This window comes from Micromys minutus, assembly GCF_963924665.1.
Source record: "Micromys minutus genome assembly, chromosome: X".
NCBI lineage: Eukaryota > Metazoa > Chordata > Mammalia > Rodentia > Muridae > Micromys > Micromys minutus.
In genome coordinates, this window is record NC_137970.1 from 79231398 (window position 1) to 79249667 (window position 18270).

The following is an 18270-nucleotide window of genomic DNA, read 5'->3' on the forward strand; positions in this document are numbered from 1 at the left end:
AACGTTGTAAGATTGTGGATGGGAATTCCATCTATTTCTCTCTCACAGTTCTAACACATGAGTCATCCCAACTCCCGCACTTGTGGCTTAGGTGAGTTAGAAAGGTCTCAGACAAAAGAAGAAATTCAGGTTTTCACTTTGACCGTTTCTTCTTTCCTGGGACGACACTCCTTGATTCCTCCCTTTTCTTACCTGATTAAATCCTACTCACTCCGTGCATTTCAGGGCTCACCAGGAGACTTTAACAGACTTCTGCTGTCAGGATGGGCTCCCCTGTGGACTTAGCCCATGAATTTCACACTTTCGGGATTTTATTATGGTTACTTGCCTTAATCATCTTAATTGCCAGCTAGGTTCTAAGTTCCATGAAGACAGAAATAGTGTCTGCTTCACGATCCATATCTTGACATTAAGGTATGTTTAATAAATGTTCATAGGGTAAGTAGAAGTAAGTTAAAATATTATGGGAAGTTATCGGGCCTTAAATAATAGAGTTTGTGAAGCCAAGGTAAAGGGAAAAAAAGACATTTTTACCTGAGCATTCGGTGGAGCTTGTGAGGTGTCATGCCACATCCGTCATCAGTAAAGGTCAAACAGGGTTTTTTCTTGACTTCCTCAACATCTATAAAGACCGTCCTGGCAGATACATCTGGATCTACAGCATTATCTGCAAAAGGTAGACACCTGTGATATGAGATTCCCCCGCCCCATTCAACAATTTATCAAAACTTCCAGTTCAGTAACAAGATATGTAAATCTGTCTTTAATTCCTTTCTATGCATTATTCCTATGCTGAAGGAGGCAGTAATTGTGACTTCCTGTGTTGTGGAGGGTAGCAGACATGACGGCAGATGGAGCCACACAGCTGATTCCCAGTCTTCACATACTGGATAACACTGCAATCTGACCTTCTCCCTCCAAAAGTCAGGGGCTATGGAAAATGTGTTATTTTCAAAGCATTTGACTTAGGTTTGGCTTTCCTACTTCTTGCCTCTCAGGACACTTTACAGCGCATGAACAGTAAAAGGTGGCCAGCGTGAAAAAGTTGAACCAGCAGATTGGGTAAAAATGGATGCATCCCATGCACATGATGGTCCTTTTATTAAAAAAAATAATTTCCTGCTTTTTAATATTATCTCCTCTGTTAGAGAACATGGGTATTGGTGTGGTGGCACACACCTTCAATTCCAGCACTCTTGAGGCAGAGGCAGATGGATGTCCGTGAGTCCCAGGACAGGCATATATACATAGTGAGAACCTGTCTCAAAAAAAGAGGAGGGGGTGGTATTTTTGCAATCCCTTTTTAGAGTTATAAGGACATATAGGAGTCGGGGGTTAAAATTGAGTCATGTAATTGACTGTTTAAATACCGGTGAGTCTGCTTAGAGAGAAAGCCTGATTCTGGGGCTGTTCTCTATAGTAAATGTGAGACTGTCTACCCCTTGAAATGGAAAACTCAACTGAAGTAGGAAACTGCATAGAATCTTCCATGGTCCCCCTGAAGTACTTCTTCGCAAACAGCTAATTACTTAAGATTCCAAAGGCATCAAACTTAACCAGATTAAATGTGGCATGTCCTCCATGTCAGAGAATGAATGTCACTATCTGAAAGGCCACATTTATTGCCATAAACACCAGTTTACACAGTCATTAAGATATGTGGATTTCTAGTCTCATCGGGGCTCACTAGCCCTGTTAGAAGTATACAATAATATACTAACGGTTGTATACCATTGTTTGAATATGGTTTGCCCCTAAAGGATTATGTGATAGAAGCTCCATCTCTGGTGTAGCAATGAGATGGCAGAGCCTTTAAGAAGCAAGATCTAGCAAGAGGTAATTAGGTCAGTGAGTATGCTACCTTGGAAAGGACTAGTTTCCACTAAAATGGGTTGTTTTAGTCCAAGGCCACCCTGTGTGTTTGGCTCCTTTCTGTACATGTTGAGTTCTGTTTTGACTTCTCTGGCACATTGTGATGCCTTGCGATGCAGCTAGGGGGCCCTTTCAGGGCTGCTGGCATGATGCCACTTGGACCTTCTAGTCACCAGAACCATGATCCAAATAAACTTATTTACAATGCATTGATCCTCAGGAATTTTGTCATAGTAACACAAAATAGATTTACACATCTAGGTACCTAAGCCATTTCTATTTCTAATTGTTTTCTAAACAATGCCTTCCCTTTTATATATCTACCTATCTCTTGCAGACATTCTGTATGGCTTTACTGATACCATATAGCTGGGTTGAGATAGCCATGTGAAATTCTGATTGCATTTTTGCATCAATATTGTTAATCAAATCATGCCATTTTCCCCATCAGCAACATCTTTTACAATCAAAATATACATCTTTTTACAATACAACTATCAGTATCAGTTATAACCACTCAGATGTGTGGAATGTCTGCCAAATAAAATGAGACATAGATTGATTTCAAGTGCTACAACAGTGCAGTGCTATCAAAGTCATTGATAAAATTGTCACTGGCTGTAATCTGAAAAAAAATATGGACAACTCTAGAAGGGTTTCAAGGTTTACTAGAGTCAATCTGTAAGGTCCAAGTAGGACCTAAACCCCATATAAATGTGGCAATGGTACTGAAACTATATTTTTAAAGTTACATGTTGGTACTTAATGGTGGCATTAACAGAAATATAGTTCTTTACTTTGTACGAGGCAGGGTTTTTCTTTTCCTTAATCATCAGGAGGACCTAGCATTTTCTATCAGTCAGCATTCAGGAAATTTTACTTGGCACTCAGACTTTTATCAGTCACTCCTACTGGTAGACAGCCAAAGCCATTGAGACCAATACAACTTGTCAACCAGCTGGATATCGTTTATACATGGAAAATGATGAATATCAGGGACTTTCCCCTAATACTTCGTGAACATTCACAATTTAATCACGTAACACACATTGACTCCAATTACACACTTATATACTGGGAAATGAAATGAATCAATTTGCGGGTTTCTAACAAAATCAATTCTCTTTTTTTCCCCTCTCTCATGAAAAATTTGGCCAAGCCTCAAGGTCATTTTTGTTTGCTTGTTTTATAGGAGTGTATCAAGGAATCTGAACAGAGGCAGTTCATGAGTTACATAGTAGCTGTCTGAAGCAGTCATACTTGAGCAGAGGGTTCATAAACTGGTATGGGGCCCACGAGAGGTCTGATGGAATATACAGGAAATGGAGACCAGCAGGCATGGGCTGACAGGCAGAGCTTTGCACTTACTTTCTGGTTCTCCATGACCTTTCGTCAACAAATAAAATGATAACAACTTGACCAGCCTCACCTCAATGGATGATACAAGGCACTACCAAAGCGGGCAGTTTCAACCCTACCCCTTGCTGTTCAGCTCCACAAGAACTGGTCAACATGTGGCCTAGCTTATCACATCCCAGAGAATCTATTGTCTGCCCGAGCACAGACCATTTAGGCTACGAACAGATACAATGAGAGACCACTTACTCTTCTTCTTTACCTAGTAGCTGGGTGAGAGCCGCCCTATCTTCATCTGTCTAGTCTGGCTTCACAATCCCACAGACTAGCAGAGTCTTAGCTCTCCTGTCCTGGTCTGTGCCACTCCCTTAGTGAGAGGGCTCTATCTCCACCTTGCCTTTGACTGCCAAGTTACTTTAGCAAGAATACGAGAATCCTTAGTATCCTAAGCTGTTGCACAGGCACCCAGTCCACAGGATTCCTTGTCTTCTAAAAAGAATTTTTAAAAGTTCTGTAACAGAAGACTCCTACCTCATGAGAACCTGGCGGGGAGTGGGGGTGGGGAGATGTTTAGCAAGTTGTTCAGTGACAAGAGAGATAAAGAATGGGAGACTGCTTTGAAATGGTATTTCACAAGCTGCCTCCTATCTGTTCCTGTTCCAGTTCGTGGATATTTGCACGGTTGCCAGGGACAGGCTATTGCACTACAAGACAACTTGCAAATATGTAGATGTATATAGTAAGGTCATCAGCTTTGGTCACAAGGCTACAAACACACAGAGAGAGGGGGAGAGAGAGGGGGAGAGAGGGGAAAGGGAGGGAGGGAGGGGAGAGAGGGAGAGAGGGAGGCAGGGAGGGAGGGAGGGAGGGAGGGGAGAGAGGAAGAGATAGAGATAGAGACAGAGACAGAGACAGAGACAGAGACAGAGAAAGAGTTTCTCCATTCAAATGGCAAGCATGAATCTCAAACACCATTTCAGGGACTGGAGTTTGAGCTCAGTGGAATACTTGCCTGGTATGTGTGAAGCTGTGAGTTTGATTCCTATTTAAAAAGTTGTTTTATGGGGCTGAAGAGATAGCCCAGTGGTTAAAATCAATTGCAGCTCTTACTGAGAATCTGGGCTCAGTTCCCAGTACCCACATGGTGGCATAAAGCTATGTATAATTCCAGTTCAAGGGGACCTGACACCTACTTCTAGCATCTACTCATGCATGTGGTAGATTTAAATACATGGCAAACCCCTCATATTCATAAAAAAAAGATCTTTTTTAAAACTCATTTTTAACCCATCTCTCTTTTTGTTCTATATGCCCTGGGGCTCTGTTACATCTTGCTCTTTCTACTCTGATAGTTATTTTCTTAATGCACAAGGTCTCATCTGTATTACTGCAATTGCTTCAGAACCAGTCATTAAAATCCACGTCTCCAGCTAGACTCCTGTAAGACCAACCATCCTGAAGCAGAGATCTAATCAGGATTTCTCCTTGTCAGGCTAACAGGTCAAATGCCAAGCCTCCCAGTCACATCCTGGTTCCAGCTCACCTTTCTAACCTCATTTCCTACTTGGAATTTGAAGTAAAATGACCTGTGTTTGTGGCCCAAACGTGCCACTGACTAGACATGTAACCTTAGAAAAGTACACTAATTTCCCAGACCTTTGTTTACTCAACTTGGAAAAAAAATGCCACCCACTTCCAAGGATAAAGCTACAAAGATATTTTCGAAAGCTCTTTGTAAACTCTTTAAAGGTGTACAGTTTCTTATTTCTGAACTTGGTGCTCTAATTAAATCCAAAGACCTAAAAGATATTCTTCATGCTTTTGCTCATCCACTTGTTCCTTGTGACCAGAATGTTCCTACACTCACCATATCCACATGTCCCAACCCTTTGAATGTCTTCTCAAGTGCCCCCTCCTCCATGAAGCCTGCTTGACCCTTCTGGTCCTGATAAACTTAAGCCATTCCTCATCCATCTGCACTCCAAGCACATGTGTGCATCTCTTTGCACGAGTCCTTTTCTACTTGGTTGCTACAGAAACAGTAAAACTTTTTACATGCTTCATCATATCTGTTAATAAAGTAGATCTTGATTATATCCATTTTCTACCCATCTCAGTGACCGTGTGCATAGTAGATGTTTAATAAATGTTTATCAAATGAGTGATTTCCTAATAATGAATGAGGAAGTAGAGAAAACAGTTTGAAGAAAGAGCCAAAATGAAAATTTGGGATTACCAGTCAACAGTCTAATGTTCCATTTCCCTGTTAATACTTGTGACTTGGCTTATAAAAATAAATCTACACATATGTGTATACACATACACACATATATATATATATTATACACACATTCCCATCCATGGTAGTCATCTTTTCATTTAATGCTTTAAAAATATCATACAGTGAGCTGAATTCAGTGATGTGTACCTGTAATCCTAGCATTGGGAGGCAGACCCAGGCAGATCAGGCAGCAAATTTCAGGCCAGCTGGTCTACGTAATGAGATGCTATCACAAAAAGAAAGAAAGGAAGGAAGGAAGACAAAAAAGAAAAAAAGGATAGGGAAAAACCTAAAAGATGGAGTCTCCTCAGTCTGGAAATTCAGGCTGTGTCATCAATGGCACTTCCCTCCTGAACTTTCTAGAAAGCAATCAGCAGCCTACTCTATACCATTTTGGGTTATAGCCAAACTAATCATCAGAATTCTCCATCCCTTTCCAAATAATTCTTCTGACTCTTCCTGTGGCTCACCAACATTGTTAGGAAAATAAGTGTCCTGGCGTGGCCAGAGTGATGGCTCATGTGCCCACTGGGGTTCATTCGTGTGGCTCTGAAACCATTTTCAAGAGTCTTGTTCTGTGCTAACTAACTAGGTCCCATAAATCTGTCTCCCTTCTTTCCGTTTTTGAAATATTTATAATGTGCTTGCTCTGCTGCATTTTGCGCAGAACTGCTTTTCGTCTTTGGCTTTTGAACAGTACATTAGTGCAGAAGAGATACACACCCAGTCGCAAGAAATCAAGTGAAAATGGTTTTGAGCAAGCACCGGTGCACCCAGAGGTTAAGTCCTTAAGGCCTCCGAATTCATTCCAGCGGTGTGAGGGCGCTCGTGGACTACGGACCCAGCCCTCTGCAGTCTCCCGGAGCCAAATGCACTCGTGTCATCATCTCTTAAGAGATGGCCCATCATTCCTAGACTTTCGTCTCTAAAGTTAAAGAAGTCGTTTCCAGATCTTTCCAACTACTCTTCATGGCCCTCCGCACTGTTCCTTTGCCAGCCTAGGGCCCTCTGTCGGTCGCCAGCCTCGGTCGAATCCAGGCGCCTCGGGGCCTGATATTTTTATGCATTGCTCTTTGATTATTAACTAAGAATCCTAAAGTGACTGGAACATCACGAACCAGACAGAACAACGGCGCGGGAAGCCTACCAAACTCTTAGTACACACCTCGCTTCCTTGGCACGATCTAGTCCCGTCGCCCCCCCCCCCACTCCACCCTACCCCACCCTCCTTGCCCCCCCCCCCAAGAAAACACCGTGGCCGAGGCCCCCCAGCCCGCCCCGGGAGGACCCGCCCCACGCGCCTCGTGCATTCCTCTCGCGTCCACCGCACCACGCTGGCACCTCTGCCCTGGGCTTGCGACCCGCCACCCGGCCCGCCCTCATCACTCACCTAGCAGCTCCGCGATGGCACTGAAGGGTCGCGTGTGGCTGCTGGAGTTGCTCTGGAGGTAGCGGGGGCTCATCTGGGGGCGAAAGAAGGTCCCGTTCCCCGTGAGGCCTCGGCTCGCCCGGCCCTCCCCGCGCGCCCCCCGCAGCCCTGGGACCCGTGCGCGCTCGCGCGAGTCCGTCCCCTCGGGGGCCCCTCAACCTACCGTGCTCAGGCGGATCCTGAAGGCCTGCGGGACGCTGCCCGCCCGGGCCAGTCCGCCCCCCGGCTTTCCAGGGCCCGTAGGGGCCCCGCGGTACAGGAGCATTTTTTTGGCCGCCAGGATACCCGTTTGCTGCTGCCGGACCCCTGGGCCGGCTGTCCCCGCACTAGAACGCGCTGTCCCCCGATTCGCAGCTGGCGGTGGCCGTCCCGGACTGGCCCTCTCTCGTTCCCACTCGCAGCTGGCAGAGGCGGGGCGCACTGCAGCCACCTGTCCCCAGCGGGAGGGGTGAAGCCTGAGGAACCGAGCGTCTACCCGCCCCGCCTTGTCAGCACCTCTCCTGACCCACCGACTGCCAGGACTGCCCCTGGGCCGTACAGAAATATGGCGATCTCCTGACAGACGCTCCTCCATCCCCGCCCCTAATTAATTCTTGGCGTTTGCCATAGGCCAGGCGGCCGAGCGGGAAAGAGCGAGGGGAGGGGGGATGGCGGTGCGTGGGGAGGGGCGGGAATGTGGCAAGAGGAGGGAGAGCGTGCATGGGATTTCTGGAGTCCCACTTAGGCTGCATGACTAACAGGCAGGATAAGACAAGTCTTTTAATTTCGAAGGACTGCCGTTTTGCTATCTGGGAAGATAGTAGACTGGAGCTAAGGGAAATTATTCCCAGTAGCTGCTTCGAAAGTGTATGGAAGCACCAGGAACTTTCTAGAATGCAATTGGCAAACTGCCTACCGATCCTTCAAACAGCCAGGGAGACTTTATAATAGGAGAAAGGGAATTTACTTGCAGCAAATAGGGGACTGATTAAGTTATAGAATGTGCATAAAGATGCAGCTTTGTGCATTTGTGTTCTTGGGGGCAGATCGTTTGCACACCATTTACATTTGAAGGCCAGACACTGAAGCCTGGTGTCTCTGGGGCTGGGGTTACAAACTCACACTACCTGAATTTTTAAACTTTAAACAGTTTTTGTTGTTATTACCGCACTTACTTATTTTGTGTGTTTGTGTGTTTGTGTGTCCGTGTGCACATATGGAGATCAGCACGCAGTTTTAGGAAGTAAATTCTCACCTTCCACCCCATCCCCCCATCGAAAAGTTTGGGGCTGGAACTCAAGTTCTCAGGCCTGGCAGCAAGCATCTATTTTTTTTCATGTGGTGTTGGCATCAAACCCTTTAGGAGCACACTACGCAAGGAAGCACCCTACCACCATTATCTTTTGCATCTGCAGCCAGGGATCTACTGGTCACTACTCCCAACCCTCTCAGCACTGGGGTTGCAGTCACTTTTGTGGGTGCTGGGGATCTGAACTCGGGGTTCTCAGACTTGTATGGCAAATGTTTTACCGACTAAGCTACATCTCTAGCCTCTGTGTGTGTGCGTGTGTGTGTGTGTGTGTGTGTGCCCATATGGGTGGGGAGGTTTTCATGTGTATGTGGAAGCCAAAGGTCACCACCTTGTTTGTTGAGACAGGGTCTTTCGACAGCCTAGAAAGCACCACGTAAGCATGGGGTGATTAGGCAGCCAGCAATCTGCTCATTTCCGTCTCCTGGAGGTAAGGATTACCAAAGGACACTAACCCCTGCTTTTTTTAAATTCTGGGGATTGAACTTAGGTCTTTTACCTTGCACAGCAAGCACTTTGCTAACTGAGGGATTTCGACAGACCCCTTTGTTTTCGAGACACTTATTATCTAGCCCGGGCCCTGCCTAGTCCTTCCCCGGTGTGTACTCAGACATAGACGAGGGTCCCCGTGCCCAGCATTACATTTGTCTTTTGTCTTTAACGAAAAGTTTTTTTTAAAACATCTAGCTATTTAGAAGTTTTCAAGGCTTTATTGTTCACTGTAGATGCCAATGGTAAGCAGAGCGTCAGACTTTATTATTCCTTCTAGTAACTTACCTGCTGGCCAACTTCTACTGATGATTGCCTCTCTTAACCACCTCTCTTAGTTTACCTGTTATCAGACATTTAAGTTAAATGTAAGCTGTAGCTATTGTGACTAACATGAGTGTAGATGTCTCCTCTTCTATAGTGATGTCATTTCCTTTGGCTATGCACCCAGTTTGGGGATTTCTAGATAATTCTGTGTTTGAGTCTAGGTAATTCCATGTTTAAATGTTTTGAGGGCGCTCCACACATTTTTTTTTTGTAATGGAGGTACTAATTTGCATCCGTAGCAACAGTGTATAAAGGCTTCCTTTTCTCTACATCCATACCAGCAATTGCTTTCTTTGTCATGTTGTCATTGTAACTAGAGTGAGGTGTCATTTCTGTCATACTGAGAGTTTCGAATACATGTATACTAGGATTGGGCCTTGTCACTCCATCACCAAACTATGTCTCTCCAGCTCACTTTGTACCTTTTATTTTGAGATAGGTTCTCGTAGGGGTTCCTTGGGCTGGCCTTGAACTAACTTTGGAGCCCAAGTAGGCTGAACATGCATTCATCCTTCTCAATATTCCAAGTAGCTGGAGTTAGATACAGGCCTGCACCATTGAGCTCAGATGAGCAATACTGTACTGGCTTTTTGTATGTCTTTCTTTTCTTATTTTGAGAAATTAACTTTCCTCACGAGGCTCATGAAAGTGGGTAACAGGTTATACAGACAGGAAACAATTGATAGGGAAGAGGAAAGTCTTTCATGGTATAGAAATGTGCACGTTTCCCAGGGTCCTCTGGTAATGCAGATTTTTTGGGAGTACTAACCCATGCTGGAGTGAGGCTTTCTGGAAAAGCTGTTGCCTGAATTGCCCATGTTCCTGTCAATAGACCCTTACCCGTTGCCCTTAATAAGTATCTCTCCCCACCCCAAAACAAAAACACCATTGTTTCATCAAATAATTTCTGAATGGAATAATTTCTTTGATTTGCCCATGCTTTCTCTACCTGGCACAAATAGAAAGAGACTCCACAAGAAAAGACATGTAGCACTGTGTAACGTGGTACCTTTTATTGGGAAATCAAGTATTATGTATGCATTTAAACATGGATACATATACAGAATATACATCCAATCAGCTCAGTGTTCACAGGGGTTTCAGAACCCCTAAAGACGACAATTTTGTATTTGCTCTAGTACCTTGCATAAAATGGTGCAGCAATTGCATATAACCTACCTTATCCTCTCATATACTTTAAATCACCTCTAGATTACCTTTAATGTGTAATAAATGTAAATGCTATGTAAATCAATGTTGTGCTGTATTTTTCTTTAAAAAGTGTACCTGTTCAGTTTAAAATGTTTTTAATCTGGGCTTGGTTAAATATATTTATTATATAAACTTAGCTAAATAATATAATTATATGTGCATATGCATAAGTAATGTTATGTGTATAATAAATACCTGTATATAATAAAATATATGAGTATATGTATAGGTGTAGAACCCATTGATAAAAAAAACTAACTGGAAAGACATAATAAAAACTATATATATATATATATATATATATATATATATATATATATATATATATATCTCAAGATGATATCTTTGAACCAGATTTCTCCTTTGAATTCCTTCTGCTTGTCTTTATTTTTAAACTCACCTTTTTCTTTAAGCTTCCAAAATACACAAAAATACAAACAACAAAATAATCTCTGTACATGTATTATTTTGGTGCAAAAATAATTAAACCCACACAGCTACACATACGTACTCACAGATAAAATAAACAATTCTTTTAAAAGGTTTGTTTTTAAAGATGTTTTAACAGGAATGTTTATGTCTCCTGGCAAATCCAGTCCTCATTCCAGAAGGAGCCACTGCCATCTCTCCCTCTGTAAACATAGCACATCATTTGGAAAGCCTTGTTCTTCCTGTGATTTTTACATTCAAGCCTTGGCCATCTCTCACCAGGCTCACGGTCATCTTCTAATGTGTGCATGTATGGTCCTCCTGTCCTGCTTGCTTCTGAGCATTGTGAATGTATTTTTTACCATTGTGGGATTTGGGGGGGGTGTTGTGTCCTCATAAGCATTTAGCATGATTGGTAGCTGGGGTTCCAAGCATTCCTCAGACCCTCTCCAGCTTTCTGTTTCAGAAGTAATTCCCCAGAGGCAAGTGAGCTGCTAAGAGGCTGGAGCCTGGCTTTGGTGCCATTAGGCAGCACTAAACAAGACAGTAAATTGAATCTATGCAAATTTTATTATTGCTTATCCACAGGGCAATCAAAGGGCCATGCCATAAAGTTTCACTATGTCACCCCCAAACAAGGCTTTTGCAGCAGCTGCCCTGTTGGTGAAGGAAGATGAAGTCCAGAGTACTGGGCTGCTGTGAAATGCTGGGGTTTGTGACACAGAACAGGAAATGCTTCTCCAGGACAGAGCAGAAGCCTGTATCATTTCCGTGAGTTTCTGTCCTGAGGCAGAGGTGTAAAAATAAAGACCAGATCCCCTTTTCTCTAAGTCTAGGGCCTTTGGGTAATGAGCTCTGAACCATCATATGGGATAGTGTCCTCTGTTCACTTGGACAGGTTTGAATGCCTTGCCCTGGAGGAATCACACTGAATTACTGGGCATTATTCAGACTGTGGGATCCAGGGTGTGTGTGAGTTTCTCCTATATTCTGACGTATTCCCTAAAATGACATCCCCCAAGTGCTGAAGCCCCCAAAGGTATCAGGGTAGATTAGCCAGGTGCCTTTCTAAAGCTGAGCATAGGAAGGCACTGGTTCCTGCCCTGACTCCTGCACTGAACTGGCCTGTGACCTTAGAAAAGGATAATCTTCCCAAGGAAGCTTCCTGTAGCAGAGCATCTGGGGAGAAGGATAAGGATAAACACCTGCAGGGGAAAAGATAACAGTGCTGACCAGAGAAGGAAGTGAAAATTAAAACAGCTTCAGGGACACTTCAGGAGATCCCCATGGAATCTCCAAGAGGTCATTATTTGCATCAGGGAGCCAGATATTTATGAGCCACCTTTGAGCAATCACAGGACCCAGGGATGATGTACAGACTTCGGCATCTTAGGCTTTCTTCAAACAAAGCCATTCCCGGAAAAGGAAGAATCTTTGTACTGTGACCGCCAGCCTTGCCTTGCAGTTGCTGAAGGTTGGGTGTCTCAAAAATAGAGGCAACTGTAAACATGGAGGAAGGGCTTTGGAGCTAGACTGCAGCTGGAATCCAAGTGTCATAAGCTATAGAATATTAGGAAAGTCATGTATAAGAGATGAAATTCTTGGCCTGCTGTGTATGGTTGTTGGGAGAAGCAAATAGGAAACACTGGGCATAAAGCTGCACAGAACTTTGTACTCAGTTCTCTCCTCTGAACCCAAACTACCGGATCCAAAGAGTGGTTTGAAGACTAGTTTGCAACTGTATGTAAACCGGCAGACTTCCTGAAAACTCAAAACTCTAGAAAAATGAATTCACTTCAAAATCTGACTCATGAAAACGAAATCCCCAGTATGCGTTCAAGCTGCCCCCGGTCTGGCTCTGGCTGTTCCTCGCTGTCACAGGCCCCTCAGCCCTAAGGACACAGATTACTTCATATCCCCTATGTCAGCTTCCCTTGGGCCTTTCAAGGATGAGCATTCTCAGCCACCACATGAGAGTTACTGTAGGTAGTTAGTTCCCAATGGCTACTGCTCAGAAACTCAGGGCTCATCATGGGCCACTGGCTCTAGAGAAGATGAGCGCCTCAGTCCCCTCCACATCCTCTCCTCATGTGGGAAGAACTCAGCATGACAGCGAGAGTTAGCAAAACTCCATTAAGGGCAGGGCTTGTGCCATGAGGCCTTGGGTTTAATTTGTTCTCCAGAACTACTGAGACCCAGGAGTAGGCAGCTGAGTCCTGCTTGCGGCCGGCTAGAACCTCTTACAGATCATGTGATGCAATCCTTGCCTCTGCACGAGTTCTGCCGGGTCCAGAGTCCCTTGACCTTCCTGTCTCTTCAGCATAGCCCCTAAAGCAGAGGTTCTCAATATGTTTACACTAGTCCAACAGCACCCGCACCACCTGTACGTCACGAAGGTACATTCTCAGACCCTTACCACACCACCTCATGTGATTCTGATAGGGGTCTAAGTTCAGACTGGACACGGGCTCTAGTTGCGCAAATCACGTTACAAGCACGGGATGGATGTAATTTGCTTGTTTTGGGGGAGGGAGGGGAAAGGCATTTGAGGCAGGGTCTCACGTAGCTCCAGACAGGCTTGTTATACAATCAAGGATGACCCAGAACTCCTGATTCCCTGTCTCTGCCTCCCAGGAGCTAAAAAGTTAGTTATGTACCACCATGCCAGGCTATGATTCGCGTTTTCATCTTCACATTTTCTCGAAACTTCTTCCTTACTACACAGAAGAAATCACAGAAGATGAAAACACACTGAGGGCGAGCGTTTCTAATGCCACAGTTCCTTATTAGAAGCCAATGCCTTTCCACTTTACTGATCTAGCCTGATTTTCACCTAATGCTTATTTCTCAAGTGGCTTGTTGCTACTGGAAAAAGCTTTGGCATCCCAAACAGAACATTTGGAATCTAATGCAAACAGCCATTTCAAACAGAGATTTAAAACAATTTCATTATAGCCACTAGCACGGCATGTTTTACAGATTTGATTTTTTAACTCAATTTGTAAAGGCCGGGGGAAGCAAACAGATCACCAGAATACAAAGGAAATCAAGGGCAGGGCTGGGCAAGACACACTCCAAATGACAGCTCAATTAGAGATCTAAATGGATCCAGGGAGCTAAATTAGTGAGGCTACTTTACAGGAAGAGAAGCCTATAAAGGGCCAGCACACTTGAGCACAATTAAGCTTGGAACACTCCCTGGGGAAGGAGGTCACTGGGGCACAGTAGGGCTGGCTAAGACCTGGGAAGGAAGCACAAGAGACATGAGGAAATTATGTGAGAAGCTCAGGAGAGCGCATCAGGGCTTGGAGCTCAGACCTAGGGGCTGGTGGTGGAAAAGTTAGAGGGATGGCTGCAGAGCAGGTTGGCTTAGGTCTACTCTGAAAAAGAGAGAAAAGGCTGAGCAAGAGGCTGCAGCCTACAGTTTCTCTGTACCTGCCAGTGTGACAGCAATAAGAAAATGCTCAATTGTAATGGAATTAGAATTCTCTACCAGAAATGCCACGCCGAGAGAGCTAAATGTGATTCGGTTCATAAGTCTGGCCCCTTAAGCCAGGGGAAAGGCTTGTCTCCCATGGTGGAGAAGTAGGGCTCACAGCTAAATTTCCACACACAAATTTTCTGACTTTTGCTTCATCTTTTGTACAAATTGTAGCACTAATATGGGTAAGAAGTATACAGATTGAGATTTGATTATTTTTTCTTTTTAATTTTGGCCCAAACTTTACATGTATTGTCTTATTGAAAACATGTTTATTTATTGGAGATCTGAGTATCCTTTTCATGTGCTAAGCAAGCACTCTCACTGAAATGGTTCATGATAGCTCTCTTTCCTTCTGGGTTGTTTGTAGCTCTAGATGCTCTTGCATGCATACTGATCTAGTTTCATCTTCTAGTGAGCAGGAATACAGGCATGGATCACCATGACTGGTGTGTTTTCTCTTAATATGGGTGAGTATTTAGGTGCAGAGCCAGACCCATGTCCGAAGGCACTTCTAACAGAGCCTCTTCCACTTCCTGTCTATGTTCTTACATCCTAACTAAACCTAAGTGAAGCTCATTTCTTCATTGTCATAGTAGGCATGAAACTGCAACACGGCCACGTTAAAAAGAAATCTCCTGCTTGTGCTTGGTTGCTGGCTTTGAATAGAATCGTGTGTGCTTAGAGGTTTTGTTTTCTCATCATGACAAACTATGACCAGGATGCCTGAGCACTTTAGGGAAAAGCAGAGGAATGTTCTATTTTGAGGGACAGAAAAGGGGGTTCCTGTTGCTTCACATCAGGCAGGGGTGTCTTATTGGTTCAGCAAAACCTGTCTTTGTGAAACTTGGTGAGTCTCAGTGCCAGCTGGCCATGGGCACACTCTCCAGTGGGTAACTGAGATTTTCTCCGGGCCACATGGCATTCAGAAGGAAGAAACACTTGCCTAACGTGTGTACACGGGGATATTTAAAGTATGTGTTGTGTGTTGTATCACCTGGAAGGCGTGCTCCATGTGAATGGGCATGTTTGGGGAGACACACTTAAATGGTGGAATAAGCTGGCTATATGCATTATCAAATCATCGAAGTTTTTTTTTTAATGTTATTATGTGGAAAATTGACCTGAAGGCAACCATGCACAAAGAAACTGTCCACAGAACAAAAGAACCTGGGAATGAGCATTGATCTTGAAAGATATGCATGCAGCAGTGTTTTGAGGGAAATGGCCTCTTTGAAATGCAGACAAAAATTAGAGGGGTTGGTAGAAAATAGAAGAACACAGAAACAAATTATAAATCCAATGGAACAAAATAAACATTTAAAGTACATATTTTGCTTAGCCACTGCGTGGTTCTGTCAATTTAAAAAAAAAAAGTTTGAAAATGGATAATTGCGCAGGTGATATTGTTTTCATCGGGAAGATGTTGAAGTTACTATCATTCTTAAAGATCCAATGTGTAAGAATCAGACATGTGCTGAATTCCTCCATTCTGATTTCCAGAGTGAGAAAGGCTTTGGGAGATGACAGATGTTGTAATATTATCAAATTATTGTCCTACTTTCTATTTCTGTGCCAAAAGTGGCATATTTCTTAGAGAAGATGAACCCATCTTTAGATGTATATAATATGTGGCCTTTGGGTATTTGATATGTTAAGGTCCTCCCTTCTGTAGTGTTTAGAAAACACAGTGAGGAGGTTCAGATCCACAAAAATTAGACATGAATACATGTTTGTGGGATATTTCTTTTCTTCCTTTCTTCCTTTGTTTCTTCTTTTTTTTGTGCTGGAGATTGACTCCAGTGTTCTTATTTACGTCATATAAGCACTCTGCTTCTGAGCCACACCCTCACATAACAATAGACCTCTGTCATTGTGCCATATAGCACTGTTAGCTCTCTGAGATACTGCTGTGAAATAGTTTAAGAAAGCTGGCTATCCCACAGAATGTCCCATTGATCTACTTAATCAAAACAAGAAACTGCGTTCACACTAGAAGCTTGAGCAATATACAATTGCTCAGAGCATGGGAGATTACCTCTGTGAAGATTAAAGGCACCCCCTGCCACATCAGTAACATTTTAGGTGCCCATGGGTGGGGGATAAAGCAATTACAACTCAGGTAAAAGACAGGAAGTGAAAGATCTGGTAGGGTTTTCCATCTGGAGCTCTGTCCTGATCCATATACTAGGTGATACAAATTCCTTATACTTTGAGCAGAGGCCAAATAAGGAAAGCACTCTGCAGCATCTATACACTATTAAGCTGTTTGGAGCACACGACCATTATATCCCATAGTGGCAGGAAAATGGCTAGATGGAATTTATAGCAAGCCTATGGGGATAATCACAATGTAGACCTCAAGGACTTAAGAAAGGATAACTATAGGCCTTTAGCAAATACCATGTATGCTTTGGGTCCTGGTATAAATGGAACTAGTGGATGATAGGAAAACAAGTAAGCTTGTGGCTACAACTGTTCATCATGACCTAGGGTTGGTCATTCCCACCAAATTCTATGTCAGATGGGCCTAGTAATAAACTTTCATAAAGAAGTGGCCCAGCACCAGAAAGACAAGGGGACACACATATCTCTTTGGCATGTGGGCCAGAACAGGTCATCCACTCTGATTTTACCTGCATCTCTTTCTAATCACACACTTGCAGTACATAGGTATGAGTTCCTTCTAGCCAGCAGACAAAGGAGGGAAATAGCTTGAGCTTGGTTGGACTCTCATGATATGCTGGTGTAAGCTGAAAATGAATGACGGTCATAATGCTCAGGGTGACTTTGAAAGACAGTGGTGAGGGATTCTGACTGGCCATTCAAGTAACACCATCTTTGGGTCTATGTAAGACATTAGTTTCTCTGTCAATCCACATTTTCCTCTTTCTTTCATAGGTGGTGATTCAAAGAGTATTTCTTAACTTGCATCCCAGTAGCTAACAGTATCTCAGAATACTTCTTAATGCAATGAATAGTACCCATTTTTCTTTCACTTTTCAATTTGCAAGATCCTTTTGCCATTAGAGCTATTACTGTGTGTGTTTCAGATATCTTCTAATCTAGCCTTTATGTTTTATCACTGCTTAAAATATTTTTGGTAAGCTGGAGGGTGGGGAGGCAAGCTATAAAATACTGTCTTCTAGTCATGACGTGACTATTTGCACTCATGAACTCAGAGCATTTGTGCTTACCTACAGACAACCTGCACAAGATCAAGCTAGCATAGAGGAAGTGCATAGTATAGTTTACAAAATTCCAGTATAGATGGGGTGGATGATCTCCAAACCCCACTCCTTACTGGAAAGCTGTTGTCAATGGATATTTGCTAGGGGAGGGAGAGTCATTCTTTCTCTGCATTATATCCACTGATAGATCCCCCATGATCTAGGTAATACCAGAAACACACAGGAAGCGCTAACTAGACTTGGTGGGCTATTTAAAGAAATCCATCAAGTATAGAGGGGGACATTCAGGCAGGGTGATATTAGGGGCGTTAGAGGGAGAAATAGTGGTCAATATGATTACATTTCATTGTATACATGTATGAAAATTCTAATAAAAAATCAAGTGTCCTTTGCAAACCAAATAATTCACTTTTAACTTCATCTTCTCATTTCCCCTGATACCTACCAAAAAGTAATGACTTTTGCTCTTAGAGAGTAACCTCAAAGGAATCGTGATATATTAAGAGATAAAAGCAACCTGCAAAATAATGGATAGAAAACATTTGCCATCCCCACTCCCTTTTTATTATATGGTTCGCTAAGGTTCTTTGTAAAGTTCATTTTTAAAATTCCTAGGATGGAGCCCAGGATTTTTTTTCAAATGAATGACATAGAGGAGGTGCTTTATCCACTGTGTGTGTATAAACTTGTTCTATATCATAGAGAGAGGTATAAAGATACACATCAGATTAACATCGCTTACTCCAGATGGAAGAAACCAGAGGACAAGAGAAGGCAATGCCATTATTTACATAGTTCTGTTATTCTTATGAGAATGGGTGTGAATTTCTTATGACTTTCCTTTAATCTGCTGATTTTTAAAGCCATGTCAAAAAGACTTCAAAAACCAGGAGTAACACAAAGCCATTAGAGGGA

At 43.3% G+C, this 18270-nt stretch overlaps 1 protein-coding gene across 1 annotated transcript in view; it reads right to left on the reverse strand.

The window, feature by feature from the left end:
- Positions 1-7386, reverse strand: part of MORC4 (MORC family CW-type zinc finger 4) — a 49168-nt gene extending 41782 nt beyond the window's left edge. The window contains exons 1-3 of the mRNA XM_080909828.1: positions 7102-7386; positions 6900-6972; positions 535-667 (exon numbers count right to left, since the gene is read on the reverse strand). Of these exons, the coding sequence (XP_080765954.1) occupies positions 535-667; positions 6900-6972; positions 7102-7203 (308 nt within the window). The 5' untranslated portion in view covers positions 7204-7386. The remainder of the gene's footprint in view (positions 1-534; positions 668-6899; positions 6973-7101) is intronic.
- Positions 7387-18270: the final 10884 nt, after the last annotated feature.